The sequence below is a fragment of the Ostrinia nubilalis genome, chromosome 24 (genome assembly GCF_963855985.1).
Source record: "Ostrinia nubilalis chromosome 24, ilOstNubi1.1, whole genome shotgun sequence".
Taxonomy (NCBI): Eukaryota; Metazoa; Arthropoda; class Insecta; order Lepidoptera; family Crambidae; genus Ostrinia; species Ostrinia nubilalis.
In genome coordinates this window covers 7,624,184-7,645,916 of record NC_087111.1, presented here as the reverse complement: position 1 = coordinate 7,645,916, position 21,733 = coordinate 7,624,184, and the positions used below count along the sequence as shown (strand labels likewise).

The following is a 21,733-nucleotide window of genomic DNA, read 5'->3' as shown; positions in this document are numbered from 1 at the left end:
CAGAAAAGGTCTTGCTTCTGCAGTGGAGACTATGCCCTCCATAGGGCTTTGGTGGACTGTTCAACTGACCACGAATCATCTTTGCAGCATCAAGCTCCTCCGCCTAGGCAGTATAGGCCACTTCTTGTCCAAGGCACCAGAACCGCCGCCGCTTGACGCCGTCATAGAAGCAGAGGCCATGTTGAGAGAACTGGGATGTCTGGATGTGGCCAACCAGGATGCCTTGACGCCGCTAGGGACTATACTCGCAAAGCTGCCTATTGGTGAGTGATAGTCAACCTTATTGCTATAGGAATACGACAGGAAGTGCACTGCATGCGCTTGACGCCGTCATAGAGGCAGAGGCCATGTTGAGAGAACTGGGGTGTCTGGACGTGGCCAACCAGGATGCCTTGACGCCGCTAGGGACTATACTCGCAAAGCTGCCTATTGGTGAGTTATAATCGACCTTATTGCTATAGGAATACGACAGGAAATGCACTGCCACATGCGCTTGACACCGTCATAGAGGCAGAAGCTATGTTGAGAGAACTGGGATGTTTGGATGTGGCCAACCAGGATGCCTTGACGCCACTAGGGACTATACTCGCGAAGCTGCCTATTGGTGAGTGATAGTCGACTTTATTGCTATAGGAATACGATAGGAAATGCACTGCCACATGCGCTTGACGCCGTCATAGAGGCAGAAGCCATGTTGAGAGAATTAAGGTGTCTGGATGTGGCCAACCAGGATGCCTTGACGCCGCTAGGGACTATACTCGCAAAGCTGCCTATTGGTGAGTTATAATCGACCTTATTGCTATAGGAATACGACAGGAAATGCACTGCCACATGCGCTTGACACCGTCATAGAGGCAGAAGCTATGTTGAGAGAACTGGGATGTTTGGATGTGGCCAACCAGGATGCCTTGACGCCACTAGGGACTATACTCGCGAAGCTGCCTATTGGTAAGTGATAGTCGTCCTTATTGCTCTAGGAATACGACAGACATAACCCAAGTAGCATTTTACTACATTTAAGAGTTCACATTTAGTTCCAATGTGTACTTAAAGCATTAGTACAGTTCACTCGTGATGTATAAGCTGTATTATTGCAATTAATTACACCTATACCTGCCTAAGGGACTTATAGGAGTGTAGACTAGTGTAGAGTTATACTTTTATACGATTGTTGGTGTTATAATACTCTAACAACTATCCTTTAGTCAGCCGTCTGACTAAGAGCATTATAGGAGGGTAGAGATACGGCAACCGCTGTTTAACGGCCTACTTGTACGATGTTATAGAGCTAGCATTTTAATAGAACACACGTGGTCATTTATAAAGCCAAAGGCTGTTATGTTTACTTATTTTAGACTGTTATACAGCTAGTAGCTGTAGTAGGACTTGTTTGTGATAATTAAAATAACCTTTTTTTACTATCTGTACAAAAGTGTTTCAATGGTTCGCATGTGCACTGTAGGCTGTTAAAAGGACTATATGTGTTGTCCATTAACATCAACAGCAGTTTATTTGTCCACAAGTACTACTCTTATTTGCTTTAAGCTGAACATGAATGTGATATTCTATTACACATTTCCCCAAGCCTGTTTTTAGTTGTTCATGGTGGTTCTGTACATGATGCAGAGGAAAATATTATGCCTGAACCTGAAATTTCCCTTCAAAATATATTGTAAGGAACTGCCTGGCTACGTCATCAAACTACCGGGCGTCGTTTATAAAAACCAACGCCGCGTGTACCGGAGCCCATTTGCTTCTCGGCGCTCGGAACGGACGGTTGTCTGGAGGAATCTCTGTCGGTCGATTGAAGGTCACGTGAGCTATTTTTATTTATCTCTATTTCTTGTTAAATAAGTGTGCAATTGTTATTTTTATGTGATTGAAATTATTTTGAGTTGTTGCGAATAAATGTTTAAAATTAATAAACGGGTTTTCTATTGAATTTGTTTTTTTTTAATTAGTTTCCACTTCTGAATCTTATAATATTCAAAATATACAGATATCAGAGTGTGATGATTGCAGTTCTAGTGATAGTGAATACCATTTTGATTTGGACAATTATTTAACCTTTCGCAAAAAAATAAGAACTGGGCTATTGAAAATCGTATTCCTCATTCCGCTTTGAATAAATTGTCAGGCATAATAAACGAATTTAAACCGGGAACACTACCGTCTGATGCTTAAGGTATTCATACTTGACTATTAGTACCTGGGCTAGGCGATTTAACGGACATTAATAATTGTTATTGCGGATCTCTAAAATTTCAGTATTTGAAAGAATTAAAGATACACAATTGACCTGAACTAGGTACATCTTAAAGCAGTACATAAGTTCACATTAGAATTATAGACATTAGCGCTGTAGTGGTACAAATGTGGAACTTCATATAGATAACAGCATTCTAACAGAACACATGTGAACCTAATATACGCTCACCGCATTAAATTGGAGTTATAACAGTTCACATAGCCGTATTTCATTTCCACCATTTTGTTCTACATAACCTAAAATATTTACCAAATAAATCTCCAAAATTAATGCAGATTTATCACAAAATTCGCAGATAGAGCGATTGAGTTTTGGTTTCATGTTATAATTAATTACCGTAATATAATTATAATGCCAATACAATATCAAAAACTGAAAATTGTAGATTTCCTCTCAGCCAGTTTTAAATATTTTAAAATGAATATCGCGTTTTTACAGAGGCGCGTAAATATTTTAGCTGTAAATATGTATACATTTCACGATAAAGTTGCATTCCCAATGGCATTAACATTATTAAGTATTTAAAACCCGTGTTATTATTTGCATAAATGATTATCCGCCCGAGTTGTTTCCCTCTTGGCACTCACGTACAAATACCAAACTAATATTAAAATGTGGAAATAATTTAGGACACACGTGAACTTTATGTAGCATTGGAGTACTTTTGTCGGACTTTATAACTTTGAAAGCTGTGCATTTAGCCACTTGTTACTCTTTATTACACTCACGTACGTTGTATGGTTCACACTGCGTCCCATATAGTGCCGTAAGTCAGCCTTAAGTCCGATGTTACTACTTAAACTGCTATTATACTGCTAATGTACAGCCATAGTGAACTTAAGGCTGTCTAATTTGTGCCCAAACTGGTTCTATAAAAGCATTATAGCAAGCTATACAGCTCGTATACAGGTGACATACACAGCTTGTGGAGTACATGTGAACGACTAGACATACTATATAGAACCCCGAATGCTACTTGGGAACCGGGCACTTCCAAAGGAAAAACTGGCCACTAAAGCTAGAAGTACCATCTACAACCCGGTCAAGTTAAGGCTAAGAACTCACGGCGTGATTATCGTTTCAGCTCGTAATGACAACTTCTCAAAATGACAACCGGGGCGCAAAATGTCCACTTCTCGAAATGACAACTTCTTAAAATGTCAACTTCGCTAAAAGACAACTTCTCATAATGTCTATTTCTCACAATGTTAAATTCGCATTTGGTCAACTTCGCATAATGACAACTCTAGAAGAACTAGAACTCTAGAAATATTGAAAATAAAATATTAACAAGTAGTTGACGGACTTCTCTAAAGCCGCAATCGATCTCCTTCGAAGATTCAACTGGTCCCCAATGCTGCAATCGACCTCCTTTAAAGACACAGACGGCTTCTGAAGCCGCAACTGGCCTCAAAAGCCACAACCAGGCTCTTCCAAAACCACGATTAAGGCTGTTTTCAGAGTCAAGCGTTTAACCGGTGCCGGTCGCACGCGCGCACTTACAATTACACTAGGTAGTATTAATTTGCGTTTCATAGACACGCCGTTCAAACAGTACACGTAACAGTAATAAGACTCGTTTCACAGCGGTCTGCCGGTCATGCGCGCGCTATTGAGACGCACTGGCCGACAGCACGTGCCGCCAGCGTTAGTCTGAAACCAGCCTAACAAAAAAAAATCGTGTCAACGAAGAAACCATATTAATTTTATATGTGTAAACTTCCAGAGCCTCGCCTAGGCAAGATGATGGTCCTCGGCTTCGTACTGGGCGTGGGCGACGCTCTGACCACAATGGCGGCCAACTCGACGACGTTCCCCGAGGTGTTCGCGCTGGAGGGCCGCCGCCGCCTGTCCGCGCACCAGCGCGCGCTGGCCGGCGAGCGCGCCTCCGACCACGTGGCCATGCTCAACGCCTTCCAGGTGGGTACCTTATTTCATGCCGGAGTCCATGTGACCATGACCATAACCATGATCATGACCATAACCATGATCACAACCATAACCATGACCATGACCATAAAATGCCTCGTGACCATATGCAACGCCTACTCGATGACTACAACGCGTGGCTGATAAAGGTGACAGTTTCTTCCGGCTCTTCTTCTTAGCAGCATCCTAGATATCAGTAGGGCAAGCTTTACTCGAGACAGCTAGGAAAGATGATGGTGCTGGCGGGGTTACTCCAAAAATCGTTATCTGAAGTTTCTCGAAATGTTGCCATTCCTCTCACGCATAGCCAGATGTCAGCATTAGCGACTCCGAAAAAACCTTATCCGAAGTTTCGGATATTGTCATCCCTCTCTCGCAAAGCAAGATACTAGCATGAGCGACGTTGTCAGATAGACCAGAAGCAGCGTTTCGTAGTAGCCTTCTAGGCTTCGTGCTCTAGGTTTAGTCCAAAAATCGTTATCCTAAGCTTCGAATGTTGCCATCCCTCTCACGCAAAGCGAGATAGCATGAGCGACGGTGACAGATAGACCAGAAGCAGCATTTCGCAGTAGCTCTCTAGGCGTCGTGGTTAGGTCGTGCTCTAGGTTTAGTCCAAAAATCGTTATCCAAAGCTTCGAATGTTGCCATCCCTCTCACGCAAAGCCAGACACCAGCATGAGCGACGGCGACAGATAGACAGTAGCCCTCTAGGCCTCGTGCTAGTACGATGGCGGCAACTCGACGACGTTCCCCGAGGTGTTCGCGCTGGAGGGCCGCCGCCGCCTGTCCGCGCACCAGCGCGCGCTGGCCGGCGAGCGCGCCTCCGACCACGTGGCCATGCTCAACGCCTTCCAGGTGGGTGCTGCTTGTGAGTTTCTGCAATTGACCATAACCATGACCATAACCTTGACCTTGATCATGACCATAACCTTGACCATGACCATAACCATGATCATGACCATAACCATAGAACGCCACGTGACCATATGCAACGCCTACTCGATACTATTCGAACTACAACGCGTGGCTTACAAAAGTTGTGACCATAATCATGACCATAACCTTAACCATGACCATATCCATAGAATGCCGCGTGACCATATACAACTCCTACTGGATAACTACAACGCGTGGCTGACAATGGTGACAGTTTCTTTCGCCACTTCTTCAGCAGCAAGCGACGTGCCCGAAGTAGCAGCAGGGCAAGCAGCATTTGAGATCATTAGGCAAGATGGCGGTACTCGGATTCATGCTAGACGGATAACTGTACAACGCGACAAAGGTGACAGTTTCTTCCAGCTCTTCTTCGCAGCAGCAACCTGTATGTTAGTAGGGCAAGCTATACTTGAGATGGCTAGACAAGATGATAGTGCTAGCGAGGTTACTCCAAAAATCGTTATCTGAAGTTTCTCAAATGTTGCTATTCCTCTCACACATAGCCAGATGTCAGCATGAGCGACTCCGAAAAAACCTTATCCAAAGTTTCTAATGTTGCCATCCCTCTCACTCAAAGCAAGATACTAGCATGAGCGACGGTGACAGGTGGATCAGAAAGAGTGTTTAAGAGTTTCGCAGTAGCCTTCTAGGCGTCGTGCTCTAGGTTTAGTCCAAAAATCGTTTATCCAAAGCTTCGAATGTTGCCATCCCTCTCCCGCAAAACGAGACACCAGCATGAGCGACGGCGACAGATAGACAGTAGCCCTCTAGGCCTCGTGCTAGTACGATGGCGGCAACTCGACGACGTTCCCCGAGGTGTTCGCGCTGGAGGGCCGCCGCCGCCTGTCCGCGCACCAGCGCGCGCTGGCCGGCGAGCGCGCCTCCGACCACGTGGCCATGCTCAACGCCTTCCAGGTGGGTGCTGGTTGTGTGTTTTTGCAATTGACCATAACCATTAATCATGACCATAACCTTGACCATGACCATAACATTGACCATGACCATAACATTGACCATGACCATAACATTGACCATGACCATAACATTGACCATGACCATAACCTTGACCATAACCATAATCTTGACCATGACCATAACCATAACCATGATAATGCCACGTGACCATATGCAACGCCTACTGGAACTTGAGACGGCTAGGCAAGATGATGGTGCTAGCAGGGTTACTCCAAAAATGACACCCGGAGTTTCTAATGTTGCCATCTCTCTCACGCAAAGTCAGAAGTCAGCACGAGCTACTTCGAAAATACCTTATCCGAAGTCTCGAATATTGTCATCCCTCTCACGCAAAGCAAGATACTAGCATGAGCGGTGACAGATAGATCAGAAAGAGTGTTTAAGGGTTTCGCAGTAGCCTTCTAGGTGTCGTGCTCTAGGTTCAGTCCAAAAATCGTTATCCAAAGCTTCGAATGTTGCCATCCCTCTCACGCAAAGCAAGACACCAGCATGAGCGACGGCGACAGATAGACAGTAGCCCTCTAGGCCTCGTGCTAGTACGATGGCGGCAACTCGACGACGTTCCCCGAGGTGTTCGCGCTGGAGGGCCGCCGCCGCCTGTCCGGAGCGCGCCTCCGACCACGTGGCCATGCCCAACGCCTTCCAGGTGGGTGCTGGTTGTGACCATGACCATAACCATGATCATGACCATAACCTTGACCGTGACCATAACCATGACCATAGAATGCCACGTGACCATATGCAACGGCTTCTGGATAACGCGTAGCAGACAAAGGTGACGGTTTCTTTCGCCACTTCTTAGGAATAGAGATGACGAGACAGTTCCATATGACACTGGCCGTTTCCATCAATCAGTGATGCGCAAAGCATTTCCCAAGTTCCCCATTATACACAGATACACACAAGTGTTCGTGAACTTAATTTAACATATTTGTCAATAGATGTGGGAGCGAGAGCGCAACAAGGGCGAAGAGAAAGAACTCCAGTGGTGCGAGTGGAAGGGAGTGCAACAAACGACTCTACGGGTGACGTCTGAAGCGAAGTATCAACTTATAAGTAAGAATATTGACTCTCAAACACTAAATTATTGTTTTTATTCAAGAATCCATCTTGTATGAAAGTTTGTTACTATCGCAAAAGTTGCGGGACGGATTTGATAAAACAATTTTTCAACTTTTCATCATAAAATATGATTTCATGAACCTTTATGGCCAGGCCATACTATGTAGGCTCTTGCCTAACTTCAATGCCTCAATCTGAAACTCATGCCCGTTTCCATCCCTAATTTTAAGTGACTCCTATGAAAACAAAATTCCTGTTATGTGTTACCATAGGGGTCACTTAAAAATTAGGGATTGATGGTGAAAACGGGAATCAGTCGCTTATTCTAAACATGTCACTGAGGTTTCAACCAATGAGGGTTTTCGCGATTGAAAAATCCGCCAGATGGCAATACGTAGACGAGAGGTCCAAATGCTGCATGATTGGTTATTTTTGACATGACATTGACACATATGTCAAAATCCATTCATCCATTCTCGGCTGTAAATAATGTCCCAAAGTGGTAATATCGTAAGCTATCAATAAAGTACTTCAATGCTTTATCACCAGACATCCTGACGACCGCCATCGGTTTCCCCGAAGAGTGCTGTGCGCCGGAACGCTGGAACCCAACAGGACCTGACCCAATGTTGGATCTCGTCGTGGCGCTTATGTGCATGGGGCTCTACCCTAATGTCTGTTTACACCAAGGAAAAAGGAAGGTAAGTGCTACGTTGCTTCCCTTCTTTACTAAAAGACAGACGTGACAGCAAAATGAAATGGTCTTACTAAGTAACTATTCCTCTCTAAGAAGAGGAAGGAAAATTACCTTGTTGTGGATAAACAAATTTTTGGTCAGTAACTATCACCAAATCTGTTCTACGTAATGTAAACTTAGAGGATTGCCAATATTAATTCACATTAGAAAGACAAAAACATGTAACGGAATATCCTATTTCCCATTTTAGTGGAGCGATTACAGGAAATTAAGGCCTATTAAGTACATGTTTTTGTACTGTTATGAAAGTTTAGATAACTGCGCAGTACATTTAAAATTACTTAGGACCTATGGTCCTCACCTATCACCTGTCTTCGGCTTGACACCTCATAGGAAACACCCTGTATAAGAAAAGGAGGAGGTGGCTAAATGACCTCATGATGATAGATCTTCGATAGCTTGTTTCTTTCGCTTGTTTTCTTCCTTATTGCATATTCGTTTGTTTTCATTTTCCCAGGTGCTAACAACAGAAGGCAAGCCGGCCCTCATCCACAAGACCTCAGTCAACTGCAGTAACTTAGAGCAGAAGTTCCCGTCGCCATTGTTCGTGTTCGGCGAGAAAGTGCGCACGCGCGCCATTAGTTGCAAGCAGACCACCATGGTGGCGCCACTGCATCTACTGCTCTTCGCTTGTAGGAAGGTGGAATGGGTGAGTCGCTTCATCACTACATAGTATAAAACAAAGTCGCTCTCCGTTGTTTGTCCCTATGTATGCTTAGATCTTTAAAACTACGCAACGGATTTTATACGTTTTTTTTTAAATAGAGTGATTCAAGAGGAAATTTTATATGTAAATAAATAAATAAATAAATGTATACTTAGCACCCGTACGAAGCCGGAGCGGGTCGCTAGGTGTATATAATATAGGCACTGAAATAGGGTGGGTTATTCCACCAACACCAGTTAACCTGTGAGGTCGTCCGTCACTAGTGGCTGGCGCGTTCACCAAGTAGGTGCCACTAGCAACTAAGGTGCTGTAAGAATACTGGAAAGAGTGGCATCCTATTTTATTCAACTGCAACCATACGCGGGTCGCGGATGTCGCAATATGCAATTAAGGGAGAAATGGCCTCTCGAACCCGTCAACTTGTGGAGTGTATATCATATTATATTATGCCACTGGTAAATTAAAAGGGATTGTCTTCCTGCAGTGGAGAGAATTACGCCCGTATTCACAAACATCACTATGAGGTCTCACAGTGCGCGTGGATGCACAGGGTGACACACGGACCAATCACAGCCCAATTCAACGCTGTGCGTTCAATTTTCTGCTTCACTTAAGCAAGTATCGTTTGTGAATACGGGCGTTAAATCTATTTTGCGTGCAGACCCAAATCAACTTTTAGAACGTAGTCACAATGCGCTCGTATCTTCTTACAGGTGGACAACATGATCCGCCTCGACAACTGGCTGAACCTAGAGATGTGTCCGCGCGCGGCGGCGCTAGTAGTGGCGCTACGGCCGGCCGTGGAGCGGCTGGTGGAGCGCGCCGCCGCCGAGCCCGACGCCGCGCTGCAGTTCACGCCGCACGAGCAGAAGGTAAGGGGACAGTCTGGCCTAGGAAGGGGGACAGCCTGGCCCGGGAAGGGGGACAAACTAGAGCGGGAACGGGGACAAACTAGCCCGGGAAGGGGGACAAACTAGCCCGAGAACGGGGACAGTCTTCTAAGGTCGGGGAGAAAAGGAGATGCTAGCTGCCAGAGAAATTGACGCCTCTACACTTACCTAATGATTCCTCCCTAAGTGTCTAAAATGAGGGAGAACATTGATCCGCCTCGACAACTGGCTGAACCTAGAGATGTGTCCTGGTGGAGCGCGCCGCCGAGCAAACTAGCCCGAGAACAGGGACAGTCTTCTAGGGACGGGGACAGAAGGAAATGGCAGCTGCCCGAGGAACTAATGCCTCTACACTTTCGTAATGATTCCTCCCTAAGTGTCTAAAATGTGGGGGACATTGATCCGCCTCGACAACTGGCTGAACCTAGAGATGTGTCCGCGCGCGGCGGCGCTGGTGGTGGCGCTGCGGCCGGCCGTGGAGCGGCTGGTGGAGCGCGCCGCCGCCGAGCCCGACGCCGCGCTGCAGTTCACGCCGCACGAGCAGAAGGTAAGGGGACAGTATGGCCTAGGAAGGGGGACAGCCTGGCCCGGTAACGGGGACAAACTAGAGCGGGACGGGGACAAACTAGCCCGAGAACGGGAACAGTCTTCAAGGGACAGGGAGAAAAGGGGGTGACAGCTGCCAGAGGAATTAGCGCCTGTACACTTACCTAATGATTCCTCCCTAAGTGTCTAAAATGAGGGAGGACATTGATCCGCCTCGACAACTGGCTGAACCTAGAGATGTGTCCGCGCGCGGCGGCGCTGGTGGTGGCGCTGCGGCCGGCCGTGGAGCGGCTGGTGGAGCGCGCCGCCGCCGAGCCCGACGCCGCGCTGCAGTTCACGCCGCACGAGCAGAAGGTAAGGGGACAGCCTAGTGTAGGAAGGGGGACAAACTAGAGCGGGAACGGGGACAAACTAGCCCGGGAAGGGGGAGAACCTAGCCCGGGAACGGGGACAAACTAGCCCGGAACGGGGATAGTCTTCTAGAGATGGGGAGAGGAGATGGCAGCTGCCAGAGAAATTGACGCCTCTACACTTGCTACGCCTCTACACATACTAATGATTCCTCCCTAAGTGTCTAAAATGTGGGGGACATTGATCCGCCTCGACAACTGGCTGAACCTAGAGATGTGTCCGCGCGCGGCGGCGCTGGTGGTGGCGCTGCGGCCGGCCGTGGAGCGGCTGGTGGAGCGCGCCGCCGCCGAGCCCGACGCCGCGCTGCAGTTCACGCCGCACGAGCAGAAGGTGAGGGGACAGCCTGGTGTAGGAAGGGAGACAAACTAGCCCGGGAACGGGGACAAACTAGCCCGGGAACGGGGACAAACTAGCCCGGGAAGGGGGACAAACTAGCCCGAGAACGGGGACAGACTAGCCCGGGAACGGGACAAACTAGCCCGAAAACGGGAACAGTCTTCTAGAGACAGGGAGAAAAGGGGGTGGCAGCTGCCAGAGAATTTAACGCCTCTACACACTAATGATTCCTCCCTAAGTGTCTAAAATGAGGGAGGACATTGATCCGCCTCGACAACTGGCTGAACCTAGAGATGTGTCCTGGTGGAGCGCGCCGCCGAGCAAACTAGCCCGAGAACGGGAACAGTCATCTATGGACGGGGACAGAAGGAAATGGCAGCTGCCAGAGGAACTAATGCCTCTACACTTTCGTAATGATTCCTCCCTAAGTGTCTAAAATGAGGGAGGACATTGATCCGCCTGGACAACTGGCTGAACCTAGAGATGTGTCCGCGCGCGGCGGCGCTGGTGGTGGCGCTGCGGCCGGCCGTGGAGCGGCTGGTGGAGCGCGCCGCCGCCGAGCCCGACGCCGCGCTGCAGTTCACGCCGCACGAGCAGAAGGTACGGGGACAGCCTGGTGTAGGAAGGGGGACAAACTAGAGCGGGAACGGGGACAAACTATAGCGGGACGGGGACAAACAGTCCAGGAATAGGGACAGTCTATACCAGGAAGAGGGACAAACTAACCCGGGAACGGGGACAAACTATAGCGGGACGGGGACAAACTAGCCCGAGAACGGGAACAGTCTTCAAGGGACAGGGAGAAAAGGGGGTGACAGCTGCCAGAGGATTTAACGCCTCTGCACACTAATGATTCCTCCCTAAGTGTCTAAAATGTGGGGGGATATTGATCCGCCTGGACAACTGGCTGAACCTAGAGATGTGTCCTGGTGGAGCGCGACGCCGAGTAAACTAGCCCGAGAACGGAGACAGTCTTCTAGGTACAGGGAGAAAAGGGGGTGACAGCTGCCAGAGGATTTAACGCCTCTACTTACTAATGATTCCTCCCTAAGTGTCTAAAATGTGGGGGACATTGATCCGCCTCGACAACTGGCTGAACCTAGAGATGTGTCCGCGCGCGGCGGCGCTAGTAGTGGCGCTACGGCCGGCCGTGGAGCGGCTGGTGGAGCGCGCCGCCGCCGAGCCCGACGCCGCGCTGCAGTTCACGCCGCACGAGCAGAAGGTAAGGGGACAGCCTAGTGTAGGAAGGGGGACAAACTAGAGCGGGAACGGGGACAAACTGGCCCGGGAAGGGGGACAAACTAACCCGAGAACGGGGACAAACTAGCCTGAGAATGGGGACAGTCTTAGGAACGGGGAGAGAAGGAGATGGCAGCTGCCAGAGGATTTAACGCCTCTACACTTACTCATGAGTCCTTCCTAAGTGTCTAAAATAAGGGAGGACATTGATCCGCCTCGACAACTGGCTGAACCTAGAGATGTGTCCGCGCGCGGCGGCGCTGGTGGTGGCGCTGCGGCCGGCCGTGGAGCGGCTGGTGGAGCGCGCCGCCGCCGAGCCCGACGCCGCGCTGCAGTTCACGCCGCACGAGCAGAAGGTAAGGGGACAGCCTGGTCTAAGAAGGGGGACAAACTAGAGCGGGAACGGGGACAAACTATAGCGGGACGGGGACAAACTAGCCCGGAACGGGGATAGTCTTCTAGTGACGGGGAGAGGAAATGGCAGCTGCCAGAGGAATTAGCGCCTCTACACTTACCTAATGATTCCTCCCTAAGTGTCTAAAATGAGGGAGGACATTGATCCGCCTCGACAACTGGCTGAACCTAGAGATGTGTCCTGGTGGAGCGCGCCGCCGAGCAAACTAGCCCGAGAACGGAGACAGTCTTCTAGGGACGGGGAGAAAAGGAGATGGCAGCTGCCAGAGAAATTGACGCCTCTACACTTAATGATTCCTCCCTAAGTGTCTAAAATGTGGACAACATGATCCGCCTCGACAACTGGCTGAACCTAGAGATGTGTCCTGGTGGAGCGCGCCGCCGAGCAAACTAGCCCGAGAACGGAGACAGTCTTCTAGGGACGGGGAGAAAAGGAGATGGCAGCTGCCAGAGAAATTGACGCCTCTACACTTAATGATTCCTCCCTAAGTGTCTAAAATGTGGACAACATGATCCGCCTCGACAACTGGCTGAACCTAGAGATGTGTCCGCGCGCGGCGGCGCTGGTGGTGGCGCTGCGGCCGGCCGTGGAGCGGCTGGTGGAGCGCGCCGCCGCCGAGCCCGACGCCGCGCTGCAGTTCACGCCGCACGAGCAGAAGGTACGGGGACAGCCTGGTGTAGGAAGGGGGACAAACTAGAGCGGGAACGGGGACAAACTATAGCGGGACGGGGACAAACAGTCCAGGAATAGGGACAGTCTATACCAGGAAGAGGGACAAACTAACCCGGGAACGGGGACAAACTATAGCGGGACGGGGACAAACTAGCCCGAGAACGGGAACAGTCTTCAAGGGACAGGGAGAAAAGGGGGTGACAGCTGCCAGAGGATTTAACGCCTCTGCACACTAATGATTCCTCCCTAAGTGTCTAAAATGTGGGGGGATATTGATCCGCCTGGACAACTGGCTGAACCTAGAGATGTGTCCTGGTGGAGCGCGACGCCGAGTAAACTAGCCCGAGAACGGAGACAGTCTTCTAGGTACAGGGAGAAAAGGGGGTGACAGCTGCCAGAGGATTTAACGCCTCTACTTACTAATGATTCCTCCCTAAGTGTCTAAAATGTGGGGGACATTGATCCGCCTCGACAACTGGCTGAACCTAGAGATGTGTCCGCGCGCGGCGGCGCTAGTAGTGGCGCTACGGCCGGCCGTGGAGCGGCTGGTGGAGCGCGCCGCCGCCGAGCCCGACGCCGCGCTGCAGTTCACGCCGCACGAGCAGAAGGTAAGGGGACAGCCTAGTGTAGGAAGGGGGACAAACTAGAGCGGGAACGGGGACAAACTGGCCCGGGAAGGGGGACAAACTAACCCGAGAACGGGGACAAACTAGCCTGAGAATGGGGACAGTCTTAGGAACGGGGAGAGAAGGAGATGGCAGCTGCCAGAGGATTTAACGCCTCTACACTTACTCATGAGTCCTTCCTAAGTGTCTAAAATAAGGGAGGACATTGATCCGCCTCGACAACTGGCTGAACCTAGAGATGTGTCCGCGCGCGGCGGCGCTGGTGGTGGCGCTGCGGCCGGCCGTGGAGCGGCTGGTGGAGCGCGCCGCCGCCGAGCCCGACGCCGCGCTGCAGTTCACGCCGCACGAGCAGAAGGTACGGGGACAGCCTGGTGTAGGAAGGGGGACAAACTAGAGCGGGAACGGGGACAGACTAGCCCGAGAACGGGGACAGCCTGCCCCATAATATAGACTTGGAAAGGAGACAGCCTACCAGAAGAATGGAGGACAGCCTGGCCCAGGTAGGGGGACAATCTAGCCCGGGAAGGGGACAAACTAGCCCGAGAACGGGGATAGTCTTCTAGAGATGGGGAGAGGAGATGGCAGCTGCCAGAGAAAATGACGCCTCTACACTTACTAATGATTCCTCCCTAAGTGTCTAAAATGAGGGAGGACATTGATCCGCCTCGACAACTGGCTGAACCTAGAGATGTGTCCTGGTGGAGCGCGCCGCCGAGCAAACTAGCCCGAAAACAGGGACAGTCTTCTAGGGACGGGGAGAGAAGGAGATGGCAGCTGCCAGAGGACCTAATGCCTCTACACTTTCGTAATGATTCCTCCCTAAGTGTCTAAAATATGGGGGATATTGATCCGCCTCGACAACTGGCTGAACCTAGAGATGTGTCCGCGCGCGGCGGCGCTGGTGGTGGCGCTGCGGCCGGCCGTGGAGCGGCTGGTGGAGCGCGCCGCCGCCGAGCCCGACGCCGCGCTGCAGTTCACGCCGCACGAGCAGAAGGTACTTAGTACACTGATGACCAAGGTACTTAGTACACTGACGACCATGAGAGAGAGACCCCATTGGAAATTGTGCGCCTCTGCAGCTCTGTATACCTATCTTAAGTTTCTTCAAGCCCGACGCCGCGCTGCAGTTCACGCCGCACGAGCAGAAGGTACGGGGACAGCCTGGCCTAGGAAGTGGGACAGCCTGGCCAGGAAACGGGGATAAACTAGCCCGGCAAGGGGGACAGACTAGCCCAGAACGGGGACAAACTAGCCCGGAACGGGGATAGTCTTCTAGAGATGGGGAGAGGAGATGTCAGCTGCCAGAGAAATTGACGCCTCTACACTTAATGATTCCTCCCTAAGTGTCTAAAATGTGGGGGATTTTGATCCGCCTCGACAACTGGCTGAACCTAGAGATGTGTCCGCGCGCGGCGGCGCTGGTGGTGGCGCTGCGGCCGGCCGTGGAGCGGCTGGTGGAGCGCGCCGCCGCCGAGCCCGACGCCGCGCTGCAGTTCACGCCGCACGAGCAGAAGGTGAGGGGACAGCCTGGCCTAGGAAGGGGGACAAACTAGAGCGGGAACGGGGACAAACTAGCCCGGGAACGGGGACAGTCTAGGGACGGGGAGAAAAGGGGATGGCAGCTGCCAGTGGAATTGACTCTACACCTAAACCATGATTTCTTCCTAAGCGAGTAACATTTGATCCCTCTGGCAATGATCCGAAGGTAAGGGAGACAGCATGGCCCGGGAAGGTGAAAACTTAGCCCGAGAACGGGGACAGCCTGACCCATAATCTAGACCAGGAAGGAGGAGAGCTTGGCCCGGAAAGGGGACAGCCTGCCAGAAGAATGGAGGACAGCCTGGCCCAGGAAGTGGTAAAACCTAGCCCGGGAATGGGGACAATTTAGACCAGGAAGGGGGAGCGCCTGACCCAGGAAGGGGACAGTCTGGCTCAGGAAGGGGAAAAGGTAGCTGCTAGAGGAATTGATGCCTCTATATCTGCTTATGCTATGATTCCTCTCTAAATGACGTTTCATGAACAAATTCCACTCATGTTTACAACTGTTCCAAGCTATAGTTTTCCAAAAATCAAGATAATCATTTTTGTCATGTGTCTTTACAGGTAGTGGACTGCATAAAGGCCCTCTGCATCATGGACGCCGGAGATTACAATATCACGCGTGAAACGACTCCCCTCGCGTTCAGGCCCGATGGAGCCAAGAGAGGCAACCGGGGGTGGGGTACTAGTGGTCCCCGCGCCGGCTTCGGAGGCGGTTTCGGCAACCGAGGAGGCTTCGGCAGCAACCAGGGCGGTTTCGGCGGCAACCAAGGCGGTTTCGGCGGCAACCAGGGCGGCTTCGGCGGCAATCGCGGCGGATTCGGCAACCGAGGCGGTTTCGGCGGCAACCGAGGCGGATTCGGCGGCAACGACGGCGGATTCGGCAATAGGGGCGGTTTCGGCAACCGCGGCCGAGGTTTCGGCAGAGGGGGATTCAGGGGAAACTCCAATTGGCATTGAAGCATTCCTACCTAACTAATTTTTGGACTATAGTCTATCGCCTAGGTACCTCAATGACTATAGTCTGTGATAGATCTATAATAATGTGTTATGTGTATGTAATAAAGTGACAAAGTTTAAAGAAGTAACTAGTTTTATTTATCACATTATAACAATAGCACTAATCTAAAATAATAATACGATTATGTGTAAGCATACACAGACCACTCATGATTAAAATAACTATCAGTAAAATATAATGAAAGAACATAATGATATTACTAAAAATAATTAAAAGAAAAGCAAATCAATGTCTAACATTGCATCTGATTTTAAGGAAAAGTAACAACTATGATGAGAAGAAATACATTAAAATCTAAAATAAAAACGCCCGTCGGCGTTAGCCTTCGTCAGTCAACCGGATGCTGAACTACTATCAATATAAACTCCTTGTCTGGTGCCACCATCACCTCGCTTCTCTTACTGCGGATTCTTAGGAACGTCAAGTCGTTGGAGGGGTCCAGGTCCCTGACCACTGCTTTCGCCTTGTCCACTAAAGCTGACATCAGACCGGCGTACTGGACTGAGACGTGGTTCTCTAAAGTGGTCTTGATGGGTATACCTACGAAATTAATGTTTAAAGCTATTTTAGCAGTCGACTGCCAGACCAGTACTCAGAAAATTAATTCTGAGGATAAGTATGACTCATTTCACAAAGATTTTAGTGAAGGGAAAACGCTTTCTATTCCAAATTTCCTATAGGTACATAGTGTCAGCAGGATTTCCATGTTCGATTCTGGGTCTGGTTAGGTAATTAAGAAAAATCCTCTCTCTTACTGCCCTACGACAATATTGCATAACGTGCTCTGTGATTGTACATGTAACAGCGTTTTTGCGTCGTCCTATCCGAATACGTGAAAATACGGCCCGGGAATACATAGAACTATTCCGCGAGTCGGAGTTCACGCGTAGAATCGGAAGTATTGAGAAATGAGGGCTATCGTTTTTATACTTAACAATTGGCACCCCTGGCGATTGACAGGACCTTACTCTACAGTGGCGCCATCTTGATGAGTGCAAATACGATAGTCCTCCTACCACTTTCGCGCTCACCAGTTGGTGCCACTGTCTTCGCTACTAGCAAGTGACAGGACCTTACTCTACAGTGGCGCTAACTGGTGAGCGCTAAAACGATAGCCCTCATTGCTCTAAGACGCTCTACTTTCTACTGTGTACTTGATCAACAAGGACTGGAATTCTAATTTGTTTTACCTTCTCCATTCACGATGACGACGCCAGCCACTCCCCGATGGCCGGCGAGCTTTCGAACTGTCTCCTCCGCTTCGTTTGCCATGCTTTAGAAATTAATTTGGCTTTGTTTACCTACTTGTAGCCCTGTTTGTAAATTCGTTCTGACACACTGTCACTATTGCCAGTGTGATTCCAATTTTAAATTTAATTTTTTTAGTACCCTCATGACACCTAACTTTCTTATGGATTTTAAAATCTTGCGCTCTCGGCGGACTTAATGCCTGAGCTGGCATTTTCTTCCAGGCTGACATTTTATCAAACAAAAAGAACAGCACCCCAAAAAAATACATTCAAAAAGATCATTTTATAATCCTATTCATTTATTAGGACTCCTTACTATGCACCTTAATTGGATGATAAGTCAATTTTTGCAATAGAGGAATACTTTATCAGTGTATGTAGCAGCTACTGCAGAACTGTTAGTCTAATATTATTATAAATTAATAAAATGATAAAGCACAGTAATGAGACATGTGTTTATTAAGTACACTCTAAGTACACTAGACAAAACAATTCATCATATCGATACCTCTGGGCTCAAAGGTCGTAAAGGACAAAATACCGAAAATGAGTTATTTATACAGTTTTACTCAGAATTTAATTCTCTATCGATCTGTATATTTAGTTTGTCGAAATTCTCAAAAAAAGTGCCTTTACGACCCATCATTTTTGATAAGCTAAACAGAAATCATCGTGAAAATTGGGATGTAAATACCATTTGATTTTTTAGTACAGTTACCATGGTAGTAAAGAACAAGTAAACACAATTTTTTGGGCGTATAATGTACATGAAATATATCTATTGTCCTATACAACCTAAAATTTTCATACCAAAGTCTAAATAATTTGTCCTTTACGCCCTTAGATTATTAAACAAATATTTTAAAAATCTACAAAGAGAGGATATTAAAACAACTGAGTAGGTAAATTTTATAGACGTTTCTTATTGTATTTAAGTATGTGACTTAAGAACAAACGAAAGAACTGAAAAATCATCAAAAATATGTAATAAAACTATTTTAGAGTGTAACGTTTATATGATTTGTACTTATAAAATGATTACATCTATCCACATCGGGTAAAGTAATGATGCTTTTTATTATTTCTCATATTTGAAGAAACTAGGTATTTGTCAGGTAAAAGATAATTAAAAGATGATTTAAGAAAATGAAAACATACTATAAAATAACGTATTACCTAATTAAGTTAGGATAGTCATCATACAAATTTAAACAATGAAAAAGCTAGATAAGAAAAAGAAGTCACCTTACTGTAGTACCACAAGGTGTCATTATTACCCGACTGCGCCAGAAGGAGGGTTATATTTTTTCGAGTGTATATATGTTTTGCATAAATCACACAAATGCTACGCTTCACAATTGTTTTTAATGATTTCCTAGTTATTTTGACTAACGCCCTTGGTCAAAACCACTTTTGAGTTTTGACTGTAACAATTATAATAAATAAGTATAGTTTCTAAAGTTATTTGGATCAGCTAATAAAGTATAACTACTAACTAGTAGGAAAAATATTTACGCTTAACATGGGAAAATATAGTGGCAATTGAGACTTAATGTACTAAAAAGCGTGAATGCACTTTTTTTCGAAGTTATATTTTATATTAAAAATAATTGGCTTTTATAAACGGTATTATGTAGTAGTAAAGTAAGTGGATGTACTTTACTGGAATGAAAAACTTCCTACTTGTAACATAATTTCAAGCTATTATGAATAACAATGTTTAATCTATTTAGAATAATTATAGTTTGGTTTTCGTTTGTCCTTAATAATTCTATCCTATCTGCATTGTCATAATACATACATAAGGTCAACTGGTTGACAGACTGCCCTATGGAATTAAGTCCGCCATTTGTAGTTTTTTGAAACAATAATAATGATTAAATAAATAAATTAAATTGGTTTCGGCTTTTCGTATAAAGTAGACATTATTATGAAGTTTTATTTAAAAACGTCATAATATATATTTTCTAAATTCGCTCTTATATCGGAAATGGTATATTCTAGTCCGAAGATATCAAAACATCTGCTTGCTTAAATAATAGTTTCATAAATTGTGTGCATTAAATTATGAAATTACGAAAAATCCTTTTATTTCATTTAAAATATTATAAATCATTAAAAATATGTGAAGAAATGGTATATTTCATATCAAACACCATAAAACATTAAATATTTAAGCTAAATTATCAATTTACCCTTGCATAATACCTTACCTGGATGTTCCGTTACGACCTAAGAATACCTATAAATCTCTGTAAATTGTCATTTATTACCTTGGTTTTGGAGTTTTGTAAAATAAAAATAGACTTACGTCCTGAGTAACTTGCCTAGGACGAATATTTGAGGGGCGTAAAGGTCTTTTTGTTGTAATTTTGAGGGCGTAAAGGAAATCTATCTCAGTAAATACAGCCATAGTCCAGTTTTTCAATACCTCTTCGGAAAATGCTGTGAATTCTAAGCACTTTCTTCCTAGGTCATATTTTAAAAGCTTAAAAAACAAAAAAGTTACTGTCGAATAAAAAAATAAAAAAACGTTTTTTGCTTCTCCTGAAAAGTCGTACTTTGTCCTTTACGACCTTTGAGCCCAGAGGTATCGATATTAGCATTATGAGATTATAAGGGGCTTGCTATAAAATAAAAACAAGTACAAAATTTATGCTAGTAAGATTGTAAACTTAACAGATAATATAATAATACATGTTTAACAACATTCTACGTTTCTGATTCATCATTATCTCCCATATTCTCAACTTGAAGGTACAGAGGCAGTCTGCCACTTCTCAACTTTTGCCGTTTATGTACTTTTAGTTGATGCTTCATCATTTGTTTTCGATACCCAAAAGCCTTGCCACAAATATTACAAATATGATCCTTGATTCCAGTATGATCGACTCTCAAATGCATTTCTAGGTTCCTCTTAGTATAGAATCCTCTTCCGCACATTTCACATTTGAAGTCCTGCGGTCCTCGATGTGTCCTAGTATGCTTGTTTAAATTACTTTTGCTAACAAAACAGGCAGCACATTGAGAGCACTGATATGGTTTCTCTCCAGTATGTGACCTCATATGCATTTTTAACGACTCAGAGAATCTGCCTCGATAAGGACATAAAGAACACTTAAACGGTAGTTCATAGAAATGTGTCAATCTATGGCGTGTGAATTGCCCACGAATTGTAAATGTTTTCCCACAAATATCACAAATATGTGTAGGACTTTCAAGTTTGTGTAGCATCATGTGTTTCTTGTAATACAATGAGGCGTAAGACTTATGACATATAGGGCAGACCTGTCGCCTGTTCTCATGCTCATCTGATGTTCTGTGTTCACTGTATTCGGAGAGAGTATCAAAACCAATATTGCACCTTTTGCAATGATATTCGCTGCACCTTTTGCAGTGATATTCGCTGCGTCTTTCTACTGGAATGTGACAATCTAATGAATCCTCATCCATATCCATGCCATTGGGGAAGTCATCATTGTCTTCTTGTTTCTTAAGTATCTGGTCAGACTCTTGGGCAGTTTTGCGAAAAAGTATCGCGCCTCTAAGTAGCGCATGGCACGGGCCGCATAGATGTTTTGGATGTCGATCATCCTCATCAATTTCTATCCCGCCGAATGTAGCTAGCGCCTCAGAAATATCTTTTTTGGCGAAGATTGGAATATCGCCTTCTTTTAAACAGACCCGGCAGAAAGTGAGAGAATCATCTGCCTCTCCTCTGGAAGTGGACGAGTGTCTCTGAGAAACCTCTTCATTTGGGCGCGAAGATCCTTTACATCTCTTCTTACAGTGTAATATTTTCATAAGCAGGAGTGGCCCGACCATTTTGTTGAAGTCACTTGATTGATACCTACAATGGAATACGAAGTTTAAAGAATGGGTTCAACGAACTACGAAAAGGTACCCGTAGAACCCCGCAGTGAACAGGTATACATTAACAACAGTAACGAAATTTTTCTATTGATCACAGGAATATTCATGAATTTCATTCATGAAACAAGTTGTTTTGTTGACCACGGGCGGACCAGGGTGTGGAAAGTTCCATACAACGGTCATCGAAGTGAAACTTGCTTCCAAACAGCGACATCGGTGAATAAATTCAAATACTTTTTAACTACCCTAAAACGCTCTAGATGTCGTTGCTCCTGTTTCCTTTATATTTTCATTTTTTTCTTAATTAAAATATATTTGAG

General features: G+C 46.7%; 3 protein-coding genes across 3 annotated transcripts in view; 1 reads left to right on the top strand and 2 right to left on the bottom strand.

Annotated features, from left to right (window-relative positions):
- LOC135083748 (dosage compensation regulator) overlaps positions 1–16,353 on the top strand; it is a 41,708-nt gene extending 25,355 nt beyond the window's left edge. Inside the window, exons 17-23 of the mRNA XM_063978488.1 lie at positions 88–263; positions 3,996–4,189; positions 7,051–7,165; positions 7,721–7,872; positions 8,386–8,577; positions 9,309–9,467; positions 15,834–16,353. Coding sequence (XP_063834558.1) covers positions 88–263; positions 3,996–4,189; positions 7,051–7,165; positions 7,721–7,872; positions 8,386–8,577; positions 9,309–9,467; positions 15,834–16,229 — 1,384 coding nt within the window. The 3' untranslated portion in view covers positions 16,230–16,353. The remainder of the gene's footprint in view (positions 1–87; positions 264–3,995; positions 4,190–7,050; positions 7,166–7,720; positions 7,873–8,385; positions 8,578–9,308; positions 9,468–15,833) is intronic.
- A 63-nt stretch (positions 16,354–16,416) lies between these two features.
- Positions 16,417–17,629, bottom strand: LOC135083746 (dynein light chain roadblock-type 2-like). Its single transcript, XM_063978485.1, has 2 exons — positions 17,481–17,629; positions 16,417–16,830 (listed from the first exon to the last, which is right to left on the bottom strand). The coding sequence occupies exons 1-2, from the start codon at positions 17,560–17,562 to the stop codon at positions 16,619–16,621; spliced, it is 294 nt and encodes a 97-aa protein (XP_063834555.1). The 5' UTR covers positions 17,563–17,629; the 3' UTR covers positions 16,417–16,618.
- Positions 17,630–20,142: 2,513 nt separating this feature from the next.
- LOC135083864 (gastrula zinc finger protein XlCGF17.1-like) lies at positions 20,143–21,584 on the bottom strand. The gene has a single exon (XM_063978608.1). It carries the CDS (start codon positions 21,363–21,365, stop codon positions 20,253–20,255), a length of 1,113 nt encoding a protein of 370 aa, XP_063834678.1. The 5' UTR covers positions 21,366–21,584; the 3' UTR covers positions 20,143–20,252.
- Positions 21,585–21,733: the final 149 nt, after the last annotated feature.

Excerpts from the sequence above, each read along its gene's own strand:
- LOC135083864 (XM_063978608.1), bottom strand. The coding sequence starts at position 21,365 with ATGGTCGGGCCACTCCTGCTTATGAAAATATTACACTGTAAGAAGAGA.
- LOC135083746 (XM_063978485.1), bottom strand. The coding sequence starts at position 17,562 with ATGGCAAACGAAGCGGAGGAGACAGTTCGAAAGCTCGCCGGCCATCGG. Across the intron at positions 16,831-17,480 it reads CGTCATCGTGAATGGAGAAG|GTATACCCATCAAGACCACT; the intron begins GTAAAACAAATT and ends TTAATTTCGTAG.